General features: G+C 32.6%; 1 protein-coding gene across 4 annotated transcripts in view; it reads left to right on the forward strand.

Annotated features, from left to right (window-relative positions):
* The window catches only part of FSTL5 (follistatin like 5), a 670,505-nt gene that overhangs the window by 571,757 nt on the left and 78,498 nt on the right, over nt 1–20,250 (forward strand). For 2 of the 4 annotated variants that reach the window (XM_030865720.3, XM_030865719.3), the window contains exons 11-12: nt 1,915–1,941; nt 10,768–10,886. In XM_030865720.3, coding sequence (XP_030721580.1) covers nt 1,915–1,941; nt 10,768–10,886 — 146 coding nt within the window. The remainder of the gene's footprint in view (nt 1–1,914; nt 1,942–10,767; nt 10,887–20,250) is intronic. The other 2 variants (XM_030865721.3, XM_060299861.2) reach the window with 1 other exon arrangement.

The following is a 20,250-nucleotide window of genomic DNA, read 5'->3' on the forward strand; positions in this document are numbered from 1 at the left end:
AAGCATTCACATTACTGTGTTCCTTTCTTTCATAACATATTAAATTTGTAATTTTGAAATTACATGATTTGAATCCAGTTTTTTTTTTTTTTCCTCCTCAACTAGTGTATAAACTCGATTAGCACAGAGCCTGGGTCTGTTTTATTCTGTGTATGGTAGCGCTGAATACAATGCCTGGCACACAATTGGCACACCATATTCCATCGGTGGAGATATGAGTAAACATAGGTCTACTTACCTTTGTTTATAAGCCGGAAAAATAAAATTAGTCTAATCATGGCTCCATCTTTCATGAGCCTATAGAAGAAAATTTAATCTCCTGTGTACCATGTAATGTAAAAGACTTTCTTGACCTTGTCAGGGTCAAATTCTCCAGCTGTATCTTCTATCAGTTTTGCCCTCCAAATATAGCCAATTACTTAAATTTCACTGAACACGTTGTAACGTGTCCCATTGATATACCTTGAACATCTCATGCCTCCTGCGCCCGGCATCCCCTCGTAAGCTTGGGTGGCATCATCTTGCTTGCGCATCAGCAGCCCAATGAAGTGGTCCCTCCACTGCCCAGCTTCTGCCCCTTGAAGGTGACTATCCCGTCCTGTCGCTTGCCACCGAACCTGATATTTGTTTCTCTAATTGCACTTATTACATATGCTTATAATCATTTTTAGCATGGTTCTCTCCTTTCTCAGGTCCGTGTTCTCTCCTTGTGACTAGGATCTGTCCTTTTACATATTCATTGCAAGCACACCATAGGCAACAAGAGCAGCAGCACAAAATGTGCTCAAGGGATGCAAGTACCATGAATGCACATTTGAATGAGTATTGCTAAAGAATTAAAAATGCCAAGAATCTCAAAAAAATGCTTACTCTACAAAAAAGGATTTTTTATACTATGGTAGGTGCTGAAAACTGCACGACTTGGACCTCCACCCTCCAGCTAGGAGTGCTAGATTCCAGTCTTGGCTCTGCTACACTGACGATCAGGGTTTAGTTTTTAAAAAGTGATTATGTTTAATATGGTTAACATATGCAGGAAGTAATTAGATGTGGATGAGCTGTTCCTTTAGTTACATTTTCTTTTTGCCAGTATTATTCTGCTTTGAAAGTATATAAGTACACCTGAAGCTAATAGAATTGTAAATCAACTATACTTCAAAAAAAGAGAAATTATATAGAATTAGATAAATTTGGATTAGTAAAGGAATCAGGCATTTTGTTGAGAATATTTTTAATTGGTATTTTTCTTTATTTCTGTCTTAATATTTTAACTCTATGTTGATTTAGTCCCTATACAGTATTTAATAACCTGTTGTCCAGGAATAATTTAATATGAAGCATTATTGGTGCATTGAAATAAACAATATATAGTTAGATATATTTTATTATGCTGGCTTAAAAAGTGAAAGCATATACTACTTAAAAATAGGCTATTTCTGCGTTCAAAATCCTGTATTTACAAGAACTCATCTTGCTCAGGAATATTACATATTATGTTGAAGCATTACTTATAATTAATGAGAATTCTAAAATTATAACTGTTTCAATTAGTAACTTTTAACTAAGCTGTCAAATAAATAGTCTTTACTAATGTGTGTTCTAAAGATATATTTTATTAAAATTAACTTAAATATACCATTATTTTCAGTGATACATAAAATTTTTTTTGTCTATCAACAAAAATCTTTATTCCGAAGAAGAATTGGCTATTTCAAGACATGAATAGAACATTATTATACTCCCAGCATTTTACTGTTTTATTAATATAGATTGTTGAGTTCATCCTCACTATTTTTATGTGCATGTTCTGCCTTAGAGATTGTGACCTCTTTAATAGTTATTTATATTACTATGTAATTGAATCACTCTTTACTCATTTTTCTTTTTCTCCTTTTTCTTTTAAACATGCTGCAGTAGCTAACATATTATGGAGAGAAGAAGGTAGTAAATTCCATTATTTTTTATATTATTGTGATTATTTTGCTTAACTTTTAGATGTATTGACTATCAGTTCTAGTAATTGCCTTATTCATTTTTATTTTGACTCAGTATTTTTATTTGATCATAAATCAGTATTCTTCTGTACACTGCTACCATTAAACATAGTTATAACTCCTCATCAGCTTGATTTATTTTTGGTATATAATCAGGAAGTTATATTACAATATATGGAAATGCTTTTAAGAGTATAAAATTAAAATTAGTCAAATAAATGAAAGCAAGCTTAAACATAATTTATGTAATAAACCGTGATTTAGATTAGAAAAAGAAGAATTATAAAAACTATTGCCTTATGAAGGGACTATAATAAATTATTTTAGAAAATAGTTTATAAACTTGAAGGACATGGATTCAAATCCAGTCTGCACCATTATGTAACCTAGGGCTTTTCTATGTCACAAATTCCTCATCTCAAAAATAAGGGTAGTTGTTAATTCTCAATAGGGTTGTTTTATCAACTCCTTAAATATAGTCTGCACTCAATAAATGCCATCCACAGTCATTTATTATTGTCTTTGTTTTTCTTAATTAGTCACAAAGACCAAGAGGAATGTGTTTGCTGTAGTTAAATTCTTAGGAGAAAATTATCGATAAGTCATTACACTCCTGGTACGCAATGGCCAAAATAACTGCCTTCAGGATCCATCCTAGAAAAACTTTCTCTTCCCCAGTTATAGCTTCCTAAAATTATTGAAGCAGAATAATAACAATATCAGTAACCAGAACACATTTATTGAGCCCTTATAATGTGCTAGATACTGTCCAAGTATCTTAGAATATTTAGATCCATTAAAATTAGTAAAAGATGAGCATAACACTTTATTTTTTCTTTTTTGTCCTTGGTATTTCTTGCTCCTCAAATCTTTTGTAAAGGCTCCTTTAAACTCCAGTTTACTTAAGAGGTTCTAGTGTAACTGTACCTTCTCATTTTATTCCTTTCGGATATTTCACATTTGAACGTACAAATGCGATCATTACTGAAACAGATATGACATGATTAACATATGGGTTAGACATTTCTTTATACTCTCTTCCTTCTTGAGATTAAACAAATATTTCTCTGGGTACCACAGATCTAGCTTTGCTGGCTAATTGCTGGGAAAATTTGAATGAGTCATTTTACCTCTCTGAGCCAGACTTTTCTAAAACAATGCTTGAAATACAGTTTGGGACTCACCTTGCAAATCTGTGATATGTATATCTCCTTAAAATATGTGAAACAACTCTTCCTTATAATTTGACCTTGATAACAGTCATTAACATTATTAGTTTATAATACTCATTGATATGTAATAATAATATAATATTCTTCAGACTACCCTTAAAAGTATAGGAGACCTGCAGATTAATTAAAATCACACTGAGATTCATTATATGAAATCATTTTTATTTATTTAAATTTTTCTTCTGTTAGTCTTTGAAGATGTATGTTCTCAATAATTATTCTCCATCAATCAGTGATGTGCTTACTCTTCATGACTTTGTTTGACACAGAATATGTGCTTGAGAAATCATAGCTATTTAGTACATTTTGCAGGTAATTTTAAAACTTATACAAGAAATGTTTTGGGGGAAAGTTTTTAAATATTTTATTTCATGTAGAGTTATCATCAGAGCATTTTGTTTTTTGAAATAAAAATATTTAAAATAATACATTTGAGATAATAATATACTTAGATTCATAGGAATCTATAAATTACTTTTTATAATGCCACAGTTATCGGCAAGGCATTACAATTAGAAACGATTGCATGTAATAATAATGGTGGCCAGACATAATAGACCAGCTTGAGGAATCACTGAACCCCAACTGTGTGTACAATTATTTCATAAAAAATAATTAAAATAATAAAGTTTCCAAAGCCATTTTCTACCTCTGTTTTTAAAAGATAGGATAATAACTAATATGAACAACATTTTTCTGTGGTCCATTTTTATTTCCATTCTAGCAGTGCTTTCTATTTGTATGCTTGTGTTCTTACCAAGGCCAAGAGAAATCTATCTCAGGGAGAACCCATTTAAGAACTTCAAGCATTTTTAGATGAATAGTAATGGAAAGAGAGTTTAAAATGATAATACCTCTCGTAATGTCATATGACTTACATGCAAGTGTAAGATCTATAAAATTTTGTTTAACTGAAAAATTATTTTTAAATGTATACATCAGAATCTGTCTTATCCAGGACTTTGTGAGCTAAATCAACTTTACTGAATTTCGTGTATATTATCTTATTAATCACATGGATATTTAAGCATGAAATAGTGTCCTCTGTTTCTGAGTTCACCTTTCAGTTCTTTTCTAGCCGTGATTCAAGTTAGCAGGAGTGTAAAAATACAGTGTTTTCAAAGAGAAGTATCTCACTCATTTACTGACAAATACTTTAATGAGTCTACTGTATGTAGAACACTTTGAAAGCACTGGAAATATAAAGATAAGAACTAGTATCTACTCTAAAGATGTTTTCAATCTAGTAAATTAAAGGCTAAATCATTCTTATTGTCAACTAATTTTACTACCTATATGATTTCAAAATACACATTAAAAGATTCAGTAGGATTGGGTCTCTTCTACAATTTTTTTATGATGTTATCAAATATAATCTAATAAAGTATTTCCTAGTATTTATTTAGTAGACAACAGTTTGGGTATATGTTATAAGGTCTAATGAATTAAAGGAACTTAAAACATTTTATTCACTGCAGGATTAAGCTGAACTTCTAAATATACTACTTTCAGGAGAGATGTCAGGTGTTTCATTGTATGACACAGAATTTTCTAAATTTATTATAACATGAAATTATTTTGATGAATATCTATAGAATCAATATTTAACTGAAGCTACTTTGGGAAATACTGGCTTGATGTGACATCTAATGATTTGAAAGCAAAAATATGTATATTGATATTTTCCATATAAAAATTGTCTCTTCTATTCTTTATAAATATTTATGAATCTATTCACACATAAATATGGTATAGAAATGGTTCAAATAAATTTCTATATTAGTTGGGCTAATTAACACCAACCAACACCAGGTACAAGTAGACATTACAGTGAAATCTTGCAAAAAAGTTTACATGTTACATCATCTGATTAGCTTTGTGAACTATAATATCACCAAAGTGGGGGAAAAGGAATAATAGGAAGCAGGTCAGCTCTTAACTCCTTTAGCCTGAGATTTTTCACATTTTGTTGTCCAGACCGTTATATGCTGCAGGGGAGCATTGGAGATAGAGGAGCATGCGTGCCTGCTTAATGAGCTACTTGAGCCTCCTGTATGATTATCTTTAGAGAAAAAAAATTGCTGAGGTTCTCAGGACCAGATTACTGTCTCACAATAATATTGGTGAAATAGTTAAAATGAAGAAGAGTTTTCAGAGGGTAAGGCTTCTAAATTCATGACACTTAGTGAGTCATATAATTGGGTGAGGTAGAGACCACGCCTTCTAATGGCTGGCTGCGATGCCATCGCCGAAGTGATGAAAGCTGTCAATATTTTCATTTGCAAGTTCCCTGCCTTCTCTGATGAAAACAAATGTCAACATTTAGCGCTTCAAATTATCTCATAAGCCTGTTTTCAAATCAAAAATGAATCTGACAAGAGATAACCATTTTCAGATATATGTGTATACACACGCGTATGCATATATGTATACACACATATACATGTGTACATATATAATTATACATATGATTTCACCTAATATAAACTACATAGCAAACAAATACTCTATTATGTTATAACCTTTGCTATGTTAATCATTAAATGTGAAATGAATCACGTAACTTTGCATCCAAGTTTTTCAGCATATCTTTGGAAGTTCAGGAAATTGAATTCTGACTTAAAAGGACTGGTTTTAGATAATATCACTCTGACCAATATATAATGTTCATACAGTACCCACTTTCCTGGATTAATAGTGGCTAATAAAGAGCTTAACACAATCACTCCCAGAATATCTGCTAGAGGAATGACAGAGGAAGTCCGTCTAATTTTAGTTGAACATAACATAGAAATCTCATGGAGGTGTGATGGTTTGGTATTGCTATGTGTGTGAAAAGGATTTTAACTCCAAAGACAGAGGTACAAAAATGGGAACATTCATGAAACAAAAATCCCTCCCTGCTGAGTTATTCAAGGTGAGAGATGCAATATAGACCATCTATTTTTGCCTATATTTTTCTTTAGCTAAAAAAAAAAAATATTTCTTCTATATTAAAAATATGAGTAAGTTTAGGATCACTTGAAAGGGAAAAGAATGATATAATATCAACTAATAAAGGTCTTTAACACCAAACATTGAATTATCTTAGATTGGTTACCAAATCAGTGTTTTGTAGGATTATAATTTGCCATTGATCATAATTTAAATGCTAAAGTAATGGCGGTTTAAGTTAGAGGAAGGCAGACATCAGGACAAAATATTTTTGTTATTGACTTAAATATTCATCCAATAATCACACATTAACCAAATGTTATTCTTGATATAAACGATGGAATATATATTTAATTTATAATACATAATGTAACTATATTATCATGATACACTATTGTTCTTGAGTAGAAATCCTCAAAGGATTGAGACAGGAAGGTGAATTACGTACATTTTTTTCTCAGTCCATCTCATGTATTTAAAGGTGCAGTATTGGTTGAAAAACCCTCTGGGAAATACTTCTCTCTCATGAGACTGCAAGTAATTCTTGCCATGTCCTCTCTGTATAGAAAGAAAAACAAAGGAGAAGAAGAGCTCACAAAGAAAAAACAAATTATGGGTCACTTTTTTGTGCTACTATACTTTGTTAGATTAACAGTCGACCTGGAAAAGACAAAGTACCTGTGTCTGTCTTCACAGGGGATGAAAAAAGACAAAACAGCACATAGTCCTAATCTTGACCGTGACTAGAGTGATAAAGCTTTTACTGAAGTCAGGAGCTTTTGTAATAAACTGCAATAGAAAGCATCAGTGAGGAGAGAATGGTAATTGAGACCTACATGGTTGTCAGACTTTTGGGGACTCAAAATTATTGACAACTCCAAGAGCTTTTGTTTGTGTGGGTTATTTCTATCCATTTGTATTTACCATATACGAAATTAAAACAGAGAAAATTAAAATATGTATTTATTTGTTTTAAATAACCCATTACATGTAGGCATAAATACCACATTATTTGTAAAGTTATATTAAATGAGGAGACTCACTGTTGTACATTTTGCAAATTTTTAAAATATCTGGCTGAATAAAAGATGCTGGATTCCTATATTTGCTCCTGCATTGAACTGTTGTGATATCACTCATAACATCATATGTCAAGTAGCCTGTTGAGAACTACACTGCACATTTGGAAGCATCTAATTTGTGAGAATGAGAGAGAGAAATGCAAATGACATCTTAGCATTATTATGAACATAGTTTTGACTTTGCAGACCCTCTGAAAGGATCAACTTTGAGAACGGCTCTGCTAGAAAATCAGGTTTCTCTTTTAGCAGGCTCACGCATTCGTAGAATTCAATCTCATAGAAAACTGAAATGTACTAGTAGTATATCTCACAGAGTAGATTTGAGGAAAACAGGAGGACAGTAATCACATTTTGGTTAGATGCCATTTCACCATTTTTTTCCCACTGATGTTTCAAAGAAGACATAATGTCAGTCATAAAAAAGAGGGACAGTTACCATTGCTTGAACTCATAGTAAGAGTTCAGGTCACTCTGCTACATGTTTTCCTTTGTCCACCTCAGTTACTTCTTACAACAGCTGCATAAATCTAATTATTTCTCCCGATTTGAGAAGGAGAAAGTACAGCACAGATATTACATGGGAAATAACCTTCCCCTGATACAACAGTGACTTCTATAGTCGTGATTTACCTCTGAGCTGTCTGAATTCAGAAAATTAAGTTTATCTCTCTTTGTTATATTCTCCCACACCAAAATAAAAAAAGGTTAGGGCATGGAAACTTAATAGTTATAATGAACATACACAGATATGTTATTGCTTCCTATACAGATTAAGCTAACAAATGCCCCAAAGTGAAAATCAGCATGTGTTTTCAATTACCACATCTCAAGCATCAGGTAATTCATATCATTCTGTGCCTAGTATATTCAAAATAAATTATAATATTATAGCAGCAAATTTAAAAGGATATATATCTGCATCATATGTTCAGATTATAAATTCTGCTGCTAAAACCTAAGTAGTAATTGATGAACAAAATATGTCTAGCAAGAAAATAAATGCAAAATATCCCTCGTGTAGGTAGGGAAGAGAGGAATACACAGATGGCTCTGAAGATAAAGTTTTATTTCATAGCGGAGTGATTGATACATAGATGTTCAGTTTATCTTATTATTTTAACATATATTTATACATGATACATTGTTGACATTGCTATTTTATAAACACTAGGGAGTTATATTCCCACCAAAAACAATAAAATGCAAAAGCAAACTAAACCTTGCATAACTTTATCTGTATTTTTCAATAACTTGTAACTGGGAAAGTAGCTTATACTCTGTAAAAATGCTGATGTGTATGTAACTCATACTTTAAAAAGCAAGAAAATGGACTTTCAGTTTTGAAAGTGATTTGGATGGATTAAGCGAGTTTTAGAGGAAGATACAGCTCAAGAAATTTCATCTGTGGAATCCCACTGACCGTACTGTGCACAGAATATAGTAAAATAACACAATAAAAATATCCATAGGAATAAGGGCAGGGAATACTTCAAGAAACTTTGCAAACTGTCTGGACTTAGAGTAGTCGTCAAGTTCAAACACATTCAGACTCCTGACTGTGGAGCAGAATTGTGCAGTACCTGAAGGAGAATATAGTGATGTTCATTAAAAAATGTTATGAGCTTTGTATGTAACTGACACAACTGAAAATCAGATCCAAGTTTCAACTACCAGTATTGTTAATTTGCTAGTCACTGATACATAGCGCACATCAACCTTCTGACAATGTTGTTATGAGCTTTGTATGTAACTGACACAACTGGAAATCAGATCCAAGTTTCAACTACCAGTGTTGTTAATTTGCTAGTCACTGATACATAGCGCACATCAACCTTCTGACAGTGTTTACACAGAAGCTTGCTAATACAAATCAATGTTTTGCCTAAGCAGTTTTTGTAAGTTTTATCCTTTTGGTATGGAATTGATCCCTCTGTATTCAAAGCTATAATTATAAATTGTAGCTGACAACTCTTAAATTTTATTTTATGAAGACATAACTTGAATTTAGTTCTTGCTACTTCTGCTACTGTTCTGGAATATCTCATTGTAACATTGTGCACTCTGGAATTAAAATGCACAATTAACTGATAAAGATTGCATGTATTAAAATACGAGGACTGTAAAATATTTATAAAACAATAATAAGTTCAAGGGGGAAAAAGCAAAAAACCAATAATAAGATGTGTCAGAATAATCTGGATCATTTAAAATATATATGCATTATTAGAAATAATTTCACTCTGTATAAACACCAATAAAGTGATAATTATGATCGAATGCATTTTCCTCTGAATCATAAGAATAGATGGTGACTTTTAAAATTAACTAGGAACATATTTAACAAAAATAAATGTGGCTTAAGTTGAATAAACAAATTTTTTTTTTTTTACAAATCAATAAACTTTTATTGTAATCCTCAGGCTTGACTTCATGGGCCTTGCAGGTGTCCTCAAGTGAAGTAAAAATTAAAAGTAGATGTTTTTAAAAGTTAAGCATTTTAAAGAACAATGATTTGCTCTTCAAACTATCAAGATTTCAGTATAATTGTTTATCTATTGGTTCTCATTGAATTATGTGCGGTATAGTTATACTGAATAAATATGATTGTGCAAAGCAGTACACCTGGATGAGGTACTCAGTTGAGGATCAGGAAAGGGAGAACTACATGCTCTTAGTCTGGACATGTTGGGACAAAGCAGAAGCAGAGGAAACAGAGAACAGGTGTGCAATCATACGTGACAAGTCCCCAGGTGCAGACCACCGTTAACTCCACGGCATTCCAGATGTCTAATCTGTAGCACCCCGTACCCATGAGGTGTGGGTGTATAATATAAGTGAGATGAATTTCTGAGATCTCACACACCCGAACCCGCCCTGTGAAAAGTAATTAAAAGTATGATTTAAATGAGATTTTTGCAAGACCTTAAATTAATTCAAATTTTAAACTGGAGAAATAGACCCCAAACTTTGTCAATATGAAAACTGATATGTAAGACCTCTAGTAGGATTATATTTACAAACATTCTTTTAGGAGAATACGTACTCTCCAAAATCTGGGGAACTTGGTCTTTTTGTTTCTAAAAGTCTCTATATAAGCTAAATTCCTGCAAAGAATGCCATTTTATTTCCCTTAGGGAACTCTAATAGAAATAGGATAAATATGATTCTTCAAAAAGCACTTTTATGTCTTAATCAGCACCTAAATTAAGTAGGGATGGTAGCAGACATAATCTATGTATCAAAGAGTTTATCTCCATTTATAATTATTTTTAAATATGTGAAACATTTGTTGAATTATGTTAAAGAAATCACTGACTTGCAGATCAGAGAGATGAAGTAGACTGTGTGCATAATATTGCAGAGCTGCTTGGGCGTATGGTAAAAGGTCTCACACGGTCTGCTTTAGTAGCATTATAGGACTTCACAAACTGATCTCTCACCAGCAATGTGAGGGGCACTGAGTTTTGGTTGTAAATGTTTCTGGTAATTTTATTTTGAACTTTTGAATGTGTTTTTACTCCTAAGGTCTGGGAATTGGGAACATGTTCTATGTGTTTTATGAAGATGGAATCAAAGTGATACAACCCATAGAATGTGAATTTCAGAGGCACATTAAGCCTAGTGAAAAGCTCCTTGGATTTCAGGCAAGTATTTTAAAAATTCCTTTACCGTTTTATATAGTAATTTTGTTAAGTAGAATTGTATTTTGGAAATACAATGAAATCTACACGTATATGAGACATGTGGGTAGGACAGTGTTAAAACTATGATATTGTCTGTTACTCTATGCAGGTTTTATACTTAAAGAGGAAGATAATATATCGTGTATTCGTAATGACCTGTTTGTAATTAAAATAAAGGCATTAGAGGTGAAATATCAAAACTGAACACAGCATAAAAACTTCACCTGTTCCTTAATTTAGAATGTCTCCCATTTTGGCAGGCAATGGTTACTTTAACATAATGAAAGAAAATAGCCTATAAATAATCTGATGGGAAGCTGAGGTATATTAGATGCTTTATAAATGTTGATGCCCATTTATTCTTCATCTTATTTTTTTCATGTACCTTTATTTATTTACATGTACTTACCTTTAACAGAAATATTTATTTTCTGTAAAATTTTGGTCAGCTTTCAGAAAATAGAAGAATATATGACAAAATGCATATTGCCTATACATACTAGGGACTGTACTTCTGTGCAGGATAATAAGAAATAATAATTACTTTTATATTGCTATGGCTATGTATATCTCCACATAAATATGTGTACACCAAAATATGTAATACTAAAGATACCCATGTTACCTTTGTGTTCCCATACAAGTACAGGCATGCACCAGACACCCAAAATAAGGTAAGATATTGGTAGACCTCAGAATGCAACCCTGTCTTGATACTCATTTTAAGGTTGGCATGGCGACAAGATATGAGCAAAATAGATATTAATGCCCTGGTTTAGATCCTTTACTTTCAACTACTATTTTGAGCCTACCAGTAGCCAGTGTTGCCACATATTGAATTATGGAGACAACAATTTACAAATTAAAGCCATGTCCTAGAATGAGAAGAAGGAAAAACATATGAGAATGAGATAAGATAGGCCAGCATCTCTCAGACACTCTGTAGGACAAAGCAATCTAATGACCTCCTATTTTAAATAAAGGAAATGATTTAACTCAATATGTTTATGAGTGTTTAAAACAAAAGAAACTATTTTTAATTTAAAAATATTTCACTTAAAGGCTAAATTACTGAATAGAATCATTACCATTTTTGTTAAACTGTAAGTTTAACAAGTATGAAAACACTTTAAATTGTACGTGCAGTTTTGTTTTATAATCAGATATCAATACTGACTAAATCCATTTTGAATAAGGTGTGTGTGTTTGTAAAGAAACACATATAAAAATATAAATATTTGCTTCTGATAAAGCAAGTCATTCAATTTTACGGCATGTGTATATTTTTATAAGAACATTATGGATGAGAAATTTGGGCTAACACACAGATATTGCAAATGTGGCATCAAAATAGTTATTTAAATCAAAGCAAAATCATTTAACAAAAGAGTGTTCCTGATTCCTATGGGATTGGCAGTGTTGTAGCTAACTATTTGGAATCTAAAGCTGAAAAAGCAAGGAAAAATTGATGTGATAGTTTTGTGACATGTCTGGAATATAGGGATGAGAAGTTTACTTACCTGAATGTCTCTTTTTAAAACCTTTGATTACTTAGACTGCCTCCTAAAACAAGTAGATCTCTCTCTCTCCCTCTCTCTCTCTCTCTCTCTATATATATATATATATATACACACACACACACACATATACACATGCATATATATATAGTGAGAAATTATATACATACATATATAAATTATGTATACTTTTTTATAAAAAATTAAAATTGAAGAGGAGATAGAAATCAAACATCGGTGATGACAGCCTTAACTCATTTCCTTCAACCTGAGAACCCTTATCCACAGCAATGACAAGGCAGGGATTATTAGTTATTAAGAACTAATTGACTGCATCAGATTTTTCAAATCACCACCCATGGAAATCTTACAGCCGTCTTACACATGGGATTATGCTAGAAATTCATACTGCAAAATAGAAAGAAATATAAGGATAGAAAGTTAGCATTCTTATATAAAACAAAAATTTACAAGACTTTCTATATGCTAATGGAAAACTAAGCAAAAAGTATAAGAAAAGTTAGATTTGTATTTTTAAGACGAAAGAAACTATCAAATTGTGTGTGTTTAAATTTATGACATTTCTACTGGTTGGATGTTGAAATTAAAATACAAATACATTATAGCTGACCAATATATTTGTTAAAGCACTAAGAATAATATAGAGAATGGATAATTGGCTAAAACTACATCCTGATTATATTGTAAAATGCAGAATACAGACATTTGTTTATACCAAAAAAGAGAGACATATTTCTCATGCAGTTATTATAGCCCATATATATGAAATAAAGGCTAGAGTAGATAAACTTTGATTTTGTATTGCTTTGTTATTTTGTTATTCCTTAATGTGAGATAAGCTTCAATAATTGGAATATGTATACCCAGACACTTTCATGATACACAAGTATACAGCAGTAGAAAAAGAAAAATTGATGGCAGTATGCTTTGAGAATAAATGTTGAATTAAATGTGTTTCTTATATGAAGCTATTTTATTTCTGTTTAAACACAAGAAGATGTGCATTTCAGAGTGTGTAAGCTATTTGGTGCCACATTCTACTAGATTTCATTTCTAATTATAAAATAATTTCATGAGAAAATTGTTGAGTATTATGTCAAGAGAACATTTTTCTCCAGAGAAACAGAACCAATAGGATTAGTATCTATATCCTTGTCCAGACCTGGATCTGGGTCTATATCTCTCCATCACTGTCTGCCTCCATCTCCTTATTTTAAGGAATCGGCTCCGGAGCTGGTGGGTGGAGTGGCACGCACGCGTGTGAAATCTGTAGGGCAGGCCAGGCAGCAGGAAATTCAGATACGAGTTGGTGTTCAGTCTGGAATCCAAAATCCACAGATTAGGCCAGCAGAGTGCTGATACAAGTCAGCACTGGGGTCTTGAGTCTGACATCTCTAGGCAGACTGGAAACTCAAACAGGTTTCTGTGTGGAAGCCTTAAGGTGGGATTCCTTCTTCCGTGGGAAACCTCACTCTTAAATCTGAAGGCCTGCAACTGATTGCATGAGTCCCACTCACATTACGGGGGGTGATCTGTCTTATTTAAAGCTAACCAATTTAATTTACTTTTTAATTAATTTTTATTGACGTATAGTTGCTTTACAAGGCTGTTAGTTTCTGCTGTACAGCAAAGTGAATCTGTTGTACGTATACATTTATCTCCTCTTTTTGAGATTTCCTTACCATTTAGATCACCACAGTGCATTAAGTAGAGTTCCCTGTGCTATACAGTAGGTTCTCATTGGTTATCTGTTTTATACATAGTAGTGTATGTATATCAGTCATAATTTCCCAGTTCATCCCACTACCCCCCTTCCCCGCTAAGTATCCATACGTTTGTTCTCTACATCTGTGTCTCTATAAAGCCAACTAATTTTAAATGTTAATCACCTCCACAATACTTTCACAATGACATCCACACTAGTTCTTTTTTTTATTATTTTATTCAAGTATAGTTGATTTACAATGTTGTATTAATTTCTGATGTACAGCAAAGTGATTCAGTTATACATATATATATATATTCTTTTTCATATTCTTTTCCATTATGGTTTATCACAGGACTCTGAATATAGTTCCCTGTGCTTTACAGCAGGACCTTCTTGTTTATCCATTCTCTATCAGACTAGTTCTTGACCAACAACTGAGCGACATAGCCTAGTCATAGCCAAGCTGACATAGGAAACAACCCACCACATCTTACTATACCTCTATTAGTCAAGACTTTGATTAGCATTTTTATTCCCAATGTACGTACACATGGCAGGTAGTCGAGTAACATTTGTGAAATGAATTTAAGGAAAACTCCATTGCTTAGAGCCTTAGGTTAGTCATTCTTTTATGCATTGCCTGAGTTTAAAGATGTATACATCTAATTCCCTCCTCACCTCTCCTTACTTTACAATTCCCACAAAACAGTATTCTTCTTGTGAAAAATGTTTCATAGAATAATTGATCACTGAATTGTTTCAGGGTAAACATAACCTCATGGGTCTATTACTTCAAGATCACATGGTCAAAATATACTGTTCAAATGCCCAGTCTAAGATAGTTTGGAGTTCTATTATAGAAAAAAGAAAGCTAGTTCTTCTGGATTTTAGAAGATAAATCACTTGATTGTGAGTAGTGGAAATGAGTCTTTTCGAATCATTTTTTCCCCACAAAAAAGGATTAAACGTAAAAATAATATGTTCCAAAGTCACTGTTGATATTAAGAGAATTGCAATTCCCAACACAACCCATTGGCTAGTAAAGTTTATTAAAAACTGAAATATTTAGAATACAGAATCTTTGATCAAATCTCTCAGAAGTTGCTGTTTGCTTGCTCTAAATAAAAAGTCAGTTTTGGTGCAATGTCAGATTACATCAGGTTTCAGCTTTTGGTAGTGAGTTGGTTGAAGATTCATAGAACATGCTTTTATTTATACTTTCATCTATCTTTTTTCCTTTTTTTGTGATGCAGCCTAACTAGACAGGATTCTTGCTATATTTATCCTAGTTGTATACATGATTTCATCTTGTCAACTACAGTAAGTGTGTACTTCAGGCAAATAGGATTCTGTCCCAGACTTATAACTTCAGAACTCAAACTGAAGTGGGTTTGGAAAAATGTTTCAATTATTAGGCTTTTGCAAGATTACCAACTGTTTCACTCTTCTGGTTTTCAAGTATTTTGTCAACCTTATCCACAGCTCTTAATCTTTAATGCTTTTTTACTTCACTTCCTTCTCTGTTCGCTTATTAAGATCCAGCTGCTGTTCTCCATACATACCATCGTATTATTTATTCTTTCGTGGGGACTAGAAGAGCTTGAAAGAAAAATCACACAAATCTTATCATGCGTGGGTCTTAAGTATATAGGGGTGTGTGTGTGTATTTTGGTTGGGGGGCAATGTTGCGTGGCTTGTGGGGTTTTAGTGCCCCAGCCAGGGATCAAGCTTGGGCCCGTGGCAGTGAGAGCACAGAGTCTTAACCACGGGAGCACCAGGGAAGTCCCACATGCATGGGTCTTATATTTTAGGATGCAAAGATTCTGTTACTGGCTTTAATGCAACTTAAATGATACTAACTCCAGAGGATCATAGTTTCTGCAGAAAGTCTGATGTGAATCACCTCTAAAATGTCTATTTTCTAGGCTTGGAATTTCCACATAAGAAAATTACCTAGACTTTATAAATGAATATGATTGGTACTCTATTAGAATGGAGGTTACATAGGAACAGGTTGTGTCCATAGTGTGCAGAATACTCAGGTATCAAGAAATTGAAACAGATTAGAAATGGGGAAAGAGCGCTCTCTGCTGTGTCCACACTTCTCTCTCTGCTGGCGTTCCCCTCTTCTCAAGCAGTGCAGCCTTCAGGGCATTTATCCATTTCCTTGGTAATACTTCCAAACCCCCTTTTCAGCATCTCCTTCTGTGTCTAATCCAGTTACTACTTCTCCAAACTCTGTCCAGAAAAATAATTGTTAAAACACCAGCCGCTTTATATGATGCAGGCAATTCATGTCTCCATGAAGCCATCAAGCAACCTTTTGAATTCAGTACCACTGTATATTTCAGAAAGGTAATCGAAATTTTTCCCCACTTATTCTTTTCTCAGTGGGTCTCTATTCAAACATGGCTTAACTTACAAAGAGTTCTAGAAGGATAAAAATTTAAGCTTTCATTACAATGATATCCTGCAAAGAGCTTCCTTTGCACACAATGATATCCTGCAAAGAGCTGCCTAAAGAGAGTAATGCAAACTACCTCTAACTATTCCTTAGAAGATTATGCTGTTGATTTTAAAAGAAATAAATTTATGAAATTGGTCTTTGAAGCCCTGGATTTAAAGGGGCCTTGTAATCTTTCATTAAAAATCACAGTCTTCTGAAATTCTCACATTGCGCTTCTGTTATGCTTGAAGTAGGCAAGGCTGACGTTAGGGGGAGAGCCGCGGGGAGCGTGTAAATCATGCAACAGCATCTTAATGGAGTTGTATAGCATATTAATTGGATCAAGTAATCTTATCTAAGAAAGCATATTAGGTTTTTAAGAGATTATTAATAAGAGCCAGCCAAGTTATTTGGTAAATGTGACCAGAATTATGTATGTGTCTCAAACTGTCTCTTGCCGTCACATTTTTTATGTGAAATATAAGGATTCACTACACACACCTAGGAGCACATTTTCTGTACTTGAGAAAGAAATGTACTTATAGTAATTTGGAATTTCAATAGAAACTTCTTAAGGGTAAAATTGAAGAGTTTAACGTAAAAATTATTCATACAAATATCTTTAAACATAACACCATTTTACTTGCGACTTACAAAAATCACATAAATCTAGTTTCTGTGGCTCTTAAACTACAGTTTCTGGTCTAAGATTGAGTTTTATTCACAAAAAAAGTACCTGTTGACTTATTCAAGGTAATAGATTGGCATATGGTAAAAATAAAATAATACAGAAGTAGTAGTTTCTTACTCTGTACCTTACTATCCCCAGTCTGACTTCATGCAACCAATTACATTTAATCACTTTAAGTAATGTGCTCAGGAATGGTATTTCTTGAATTATCAATATTAGGTATTTTCTAGTGATGTTCCTCTCTGAAGGATGATAATTTCCAAATTTTCTTCTCTCTAAATATGTTGAAAAGTTACTGTGACAAGATTAATTGTAATTATCAAATTGAGGATTAGATTGATGATTTTAATGATTTATTTAAACCTTAGTCCTTATTTTTCCTTTTCTTTCTTAAAATTTCTATTTAACTGATCTCTTGCTTGATTTCTCATTGCTTACATTTTATATTTCAACAATAGTTGTCAAAATTGTAATTTCATACTGAAGGCTTGTCATTTCTTTAATATCTTTTTCGTATTTAGATAGGTGATTAATCTCAGTTTGAATAATGTGAGAGGCTGTGCAGGAAGGAAAACAATACAGTAAATTAATGGCTTTATTTTATTTTATTAAATGTTTGAATCACTAAATTTTTTTGAAAATATTGCTAAACGTTTACAATGACAGTTTTGCATTTCTCCATATACTTTATCATATAATGATGTCATATGTTTTCTAAATTTCTTAAATCTATATTTAAAATACAGCTATATAATAAAAATCCAAGGAAAACAAAACTTAAACCTCAAAATTATTGTTCATCCCATTACTATTTAAGCTGCTAATTTTTGCCCATTAAAACTCCTTTTTTTCTCATATTTAAAAATCCACATACTAGTATCATTTTCATTTAAAAAGTCACTCTTTAATATATAACTTTCAGCATAGTTATTTGTGAATATAATTTTGCAAAATACCATCTTATGTCTGATAGTTTACTTTTGAAATTATTTAGAAAGCTGAAAGATGCAAACGAAAAATAGCATATCAGATTATATAATCTGCATACATAAAGGATTTACATTGAACTAAGTCACAGAGGCAGTTTTGGTGAATTCTTATTCAACATTGTCTTCACTTTATTACTCAAGAATATTTCTGAGCTGGATAGTGTGACAGAACCCCTATCAGATTTGTCAGTGAAAAGAGACAAGAGAAAATGTAATTCTGCAGGCAATATAATAAATAAAGATATAGTTTTAAAGAAAAAGGACAAAGAAAATGTAAATTTGGTCTGTCTTCTTACCTATAAAGAAGATAGGCACAGGAGTAAATTATTTTTATGTAACATTTATTTCTAAAGGTTTACAAGATATGATTTCAAAATGGGTATATTTTATGGTTTTTATATTAATTGATACAAACACAGCAAAATACCTATGTGTATAAATTATTTGGCCAGAATCCGCTCACTTCATACCTTTAAGAAAGAGAATATAAGGTCATTTTCAATAATAATAATTAACTAGTTAATGTCGTAAAGCAAGCTAAAATAATTTTTAAAGAATGTTGACCTGAAAAAGTGTAATGATTCTCAGTGTCGGCGTTCCTATGTGGAACAAATTAATGTGTGAATTACAATACAGTTTAAAAGTACACATGCGTATAATTATCCTCTCTGGAGCCTTATAATTTTTGAAGATAAATCTACCACATTTCAGAATGTTTTTCAGTCCATAGTAATCTTGAAAAAACGACTAAGCCTGCCTTCCACATAAGGCGCCCTCTGCCGGACAATGTGGGGAGATGCAGAACTCCATCAAAATGACACTTTGCCATCTGCATTGTGAGATTATGTTGCATAGAAAAAAGTTCAATTCCTAAGTGACGTTACACTCTATTGAACAAATATAGAGAATGCAACAATCATAAAATTCCCTCAATTCATGCTTGTACGTCAACATTTTTAAAACAGTTACAAGACAGAATAAGCCATTCAGAGCAAGAGATTACATAATGTATTCTTAGAAAGGCAATTAATAAAACCTCTCTTGGTCCTCAACTAATGTCCCCAAAAAGAGAAATCTGTAAAATGTGCATTATCAAAACTCATGCATTTAAAGAAAGAAAGGGGAACTTACAGTTTCTGATATTCCATGTCATTCAGATTGTTTGACCCTTTTCCTTAAAAGTTTATCTTTGTTTCCTTTGTGTCCTACAGATACATACCAATAAGAAATCATTTAATTTACTTTATTTTAATATAAGAATTTCAAAGAATCAAGGAATAGAATCTACATGAAAGTCCTTTAAAGGTTTAATGATAGTTTGTTAATGTGGCTTATGGTCCCCCCAAACTAAACTTCAAGTTTTTACTTCAATCCTATCTTGTAGAAGTAATTTCTTTGCCTGCCTGATAATCTGTCTCATAGGTATTATTTATTTCAAAATCTGTATTTTCTTTAGTAATATGATCAGACATAGAGAAGTGAAATCTATCAAAACAAAATTGCTTGCTTTTAAAATACATTTTATTTATTTATTTATTTATTTATTTTGCAGTATTCACTTTATTTTATTATTATTTTTTAACATCTTTATTGGAGTAGAATTGCTTTACAATGGTGTGTTAGTTTCTGCTGTATAACACAGTGAATCAGCTCTACATATACATATATCCCCATATCTCCTCCTTCTTGCGTCTCCCTCCCTCCCACCCTCCCTCCCACCCCTCTAGGTGGCCACAAAACACCAAGCTGATCTCCCTGTGCTATGTGGCTGCTTCCCACTAGCTATCTATTGTACATTTGGTAGTGTATGTAAGTCCATGCCCCTCTCTCACTTCGTCCCAGCTTCCCCTTCCCCTTCCCCATGTCCTCAAGTCCATTCTCTACGTCTGCGTCTTTATTCCCATCCTGCCCATAGGTTCTTCATGACCATTTTCTTTTTTAGATTCCATATAT

Source organism: Globicephala melas, chromosome 5, assembly GCF_963455315.2.
Source record: "Globicephala melas chromosome 5, mGloMel1.2, whole genome shotgun sequence".
Lineage (NCBI taxonomy): Eukaryota > Metazoa > Chordata > Mammalia > Artiodactyla > Delphinidae > Globicephala > Globicephala melas.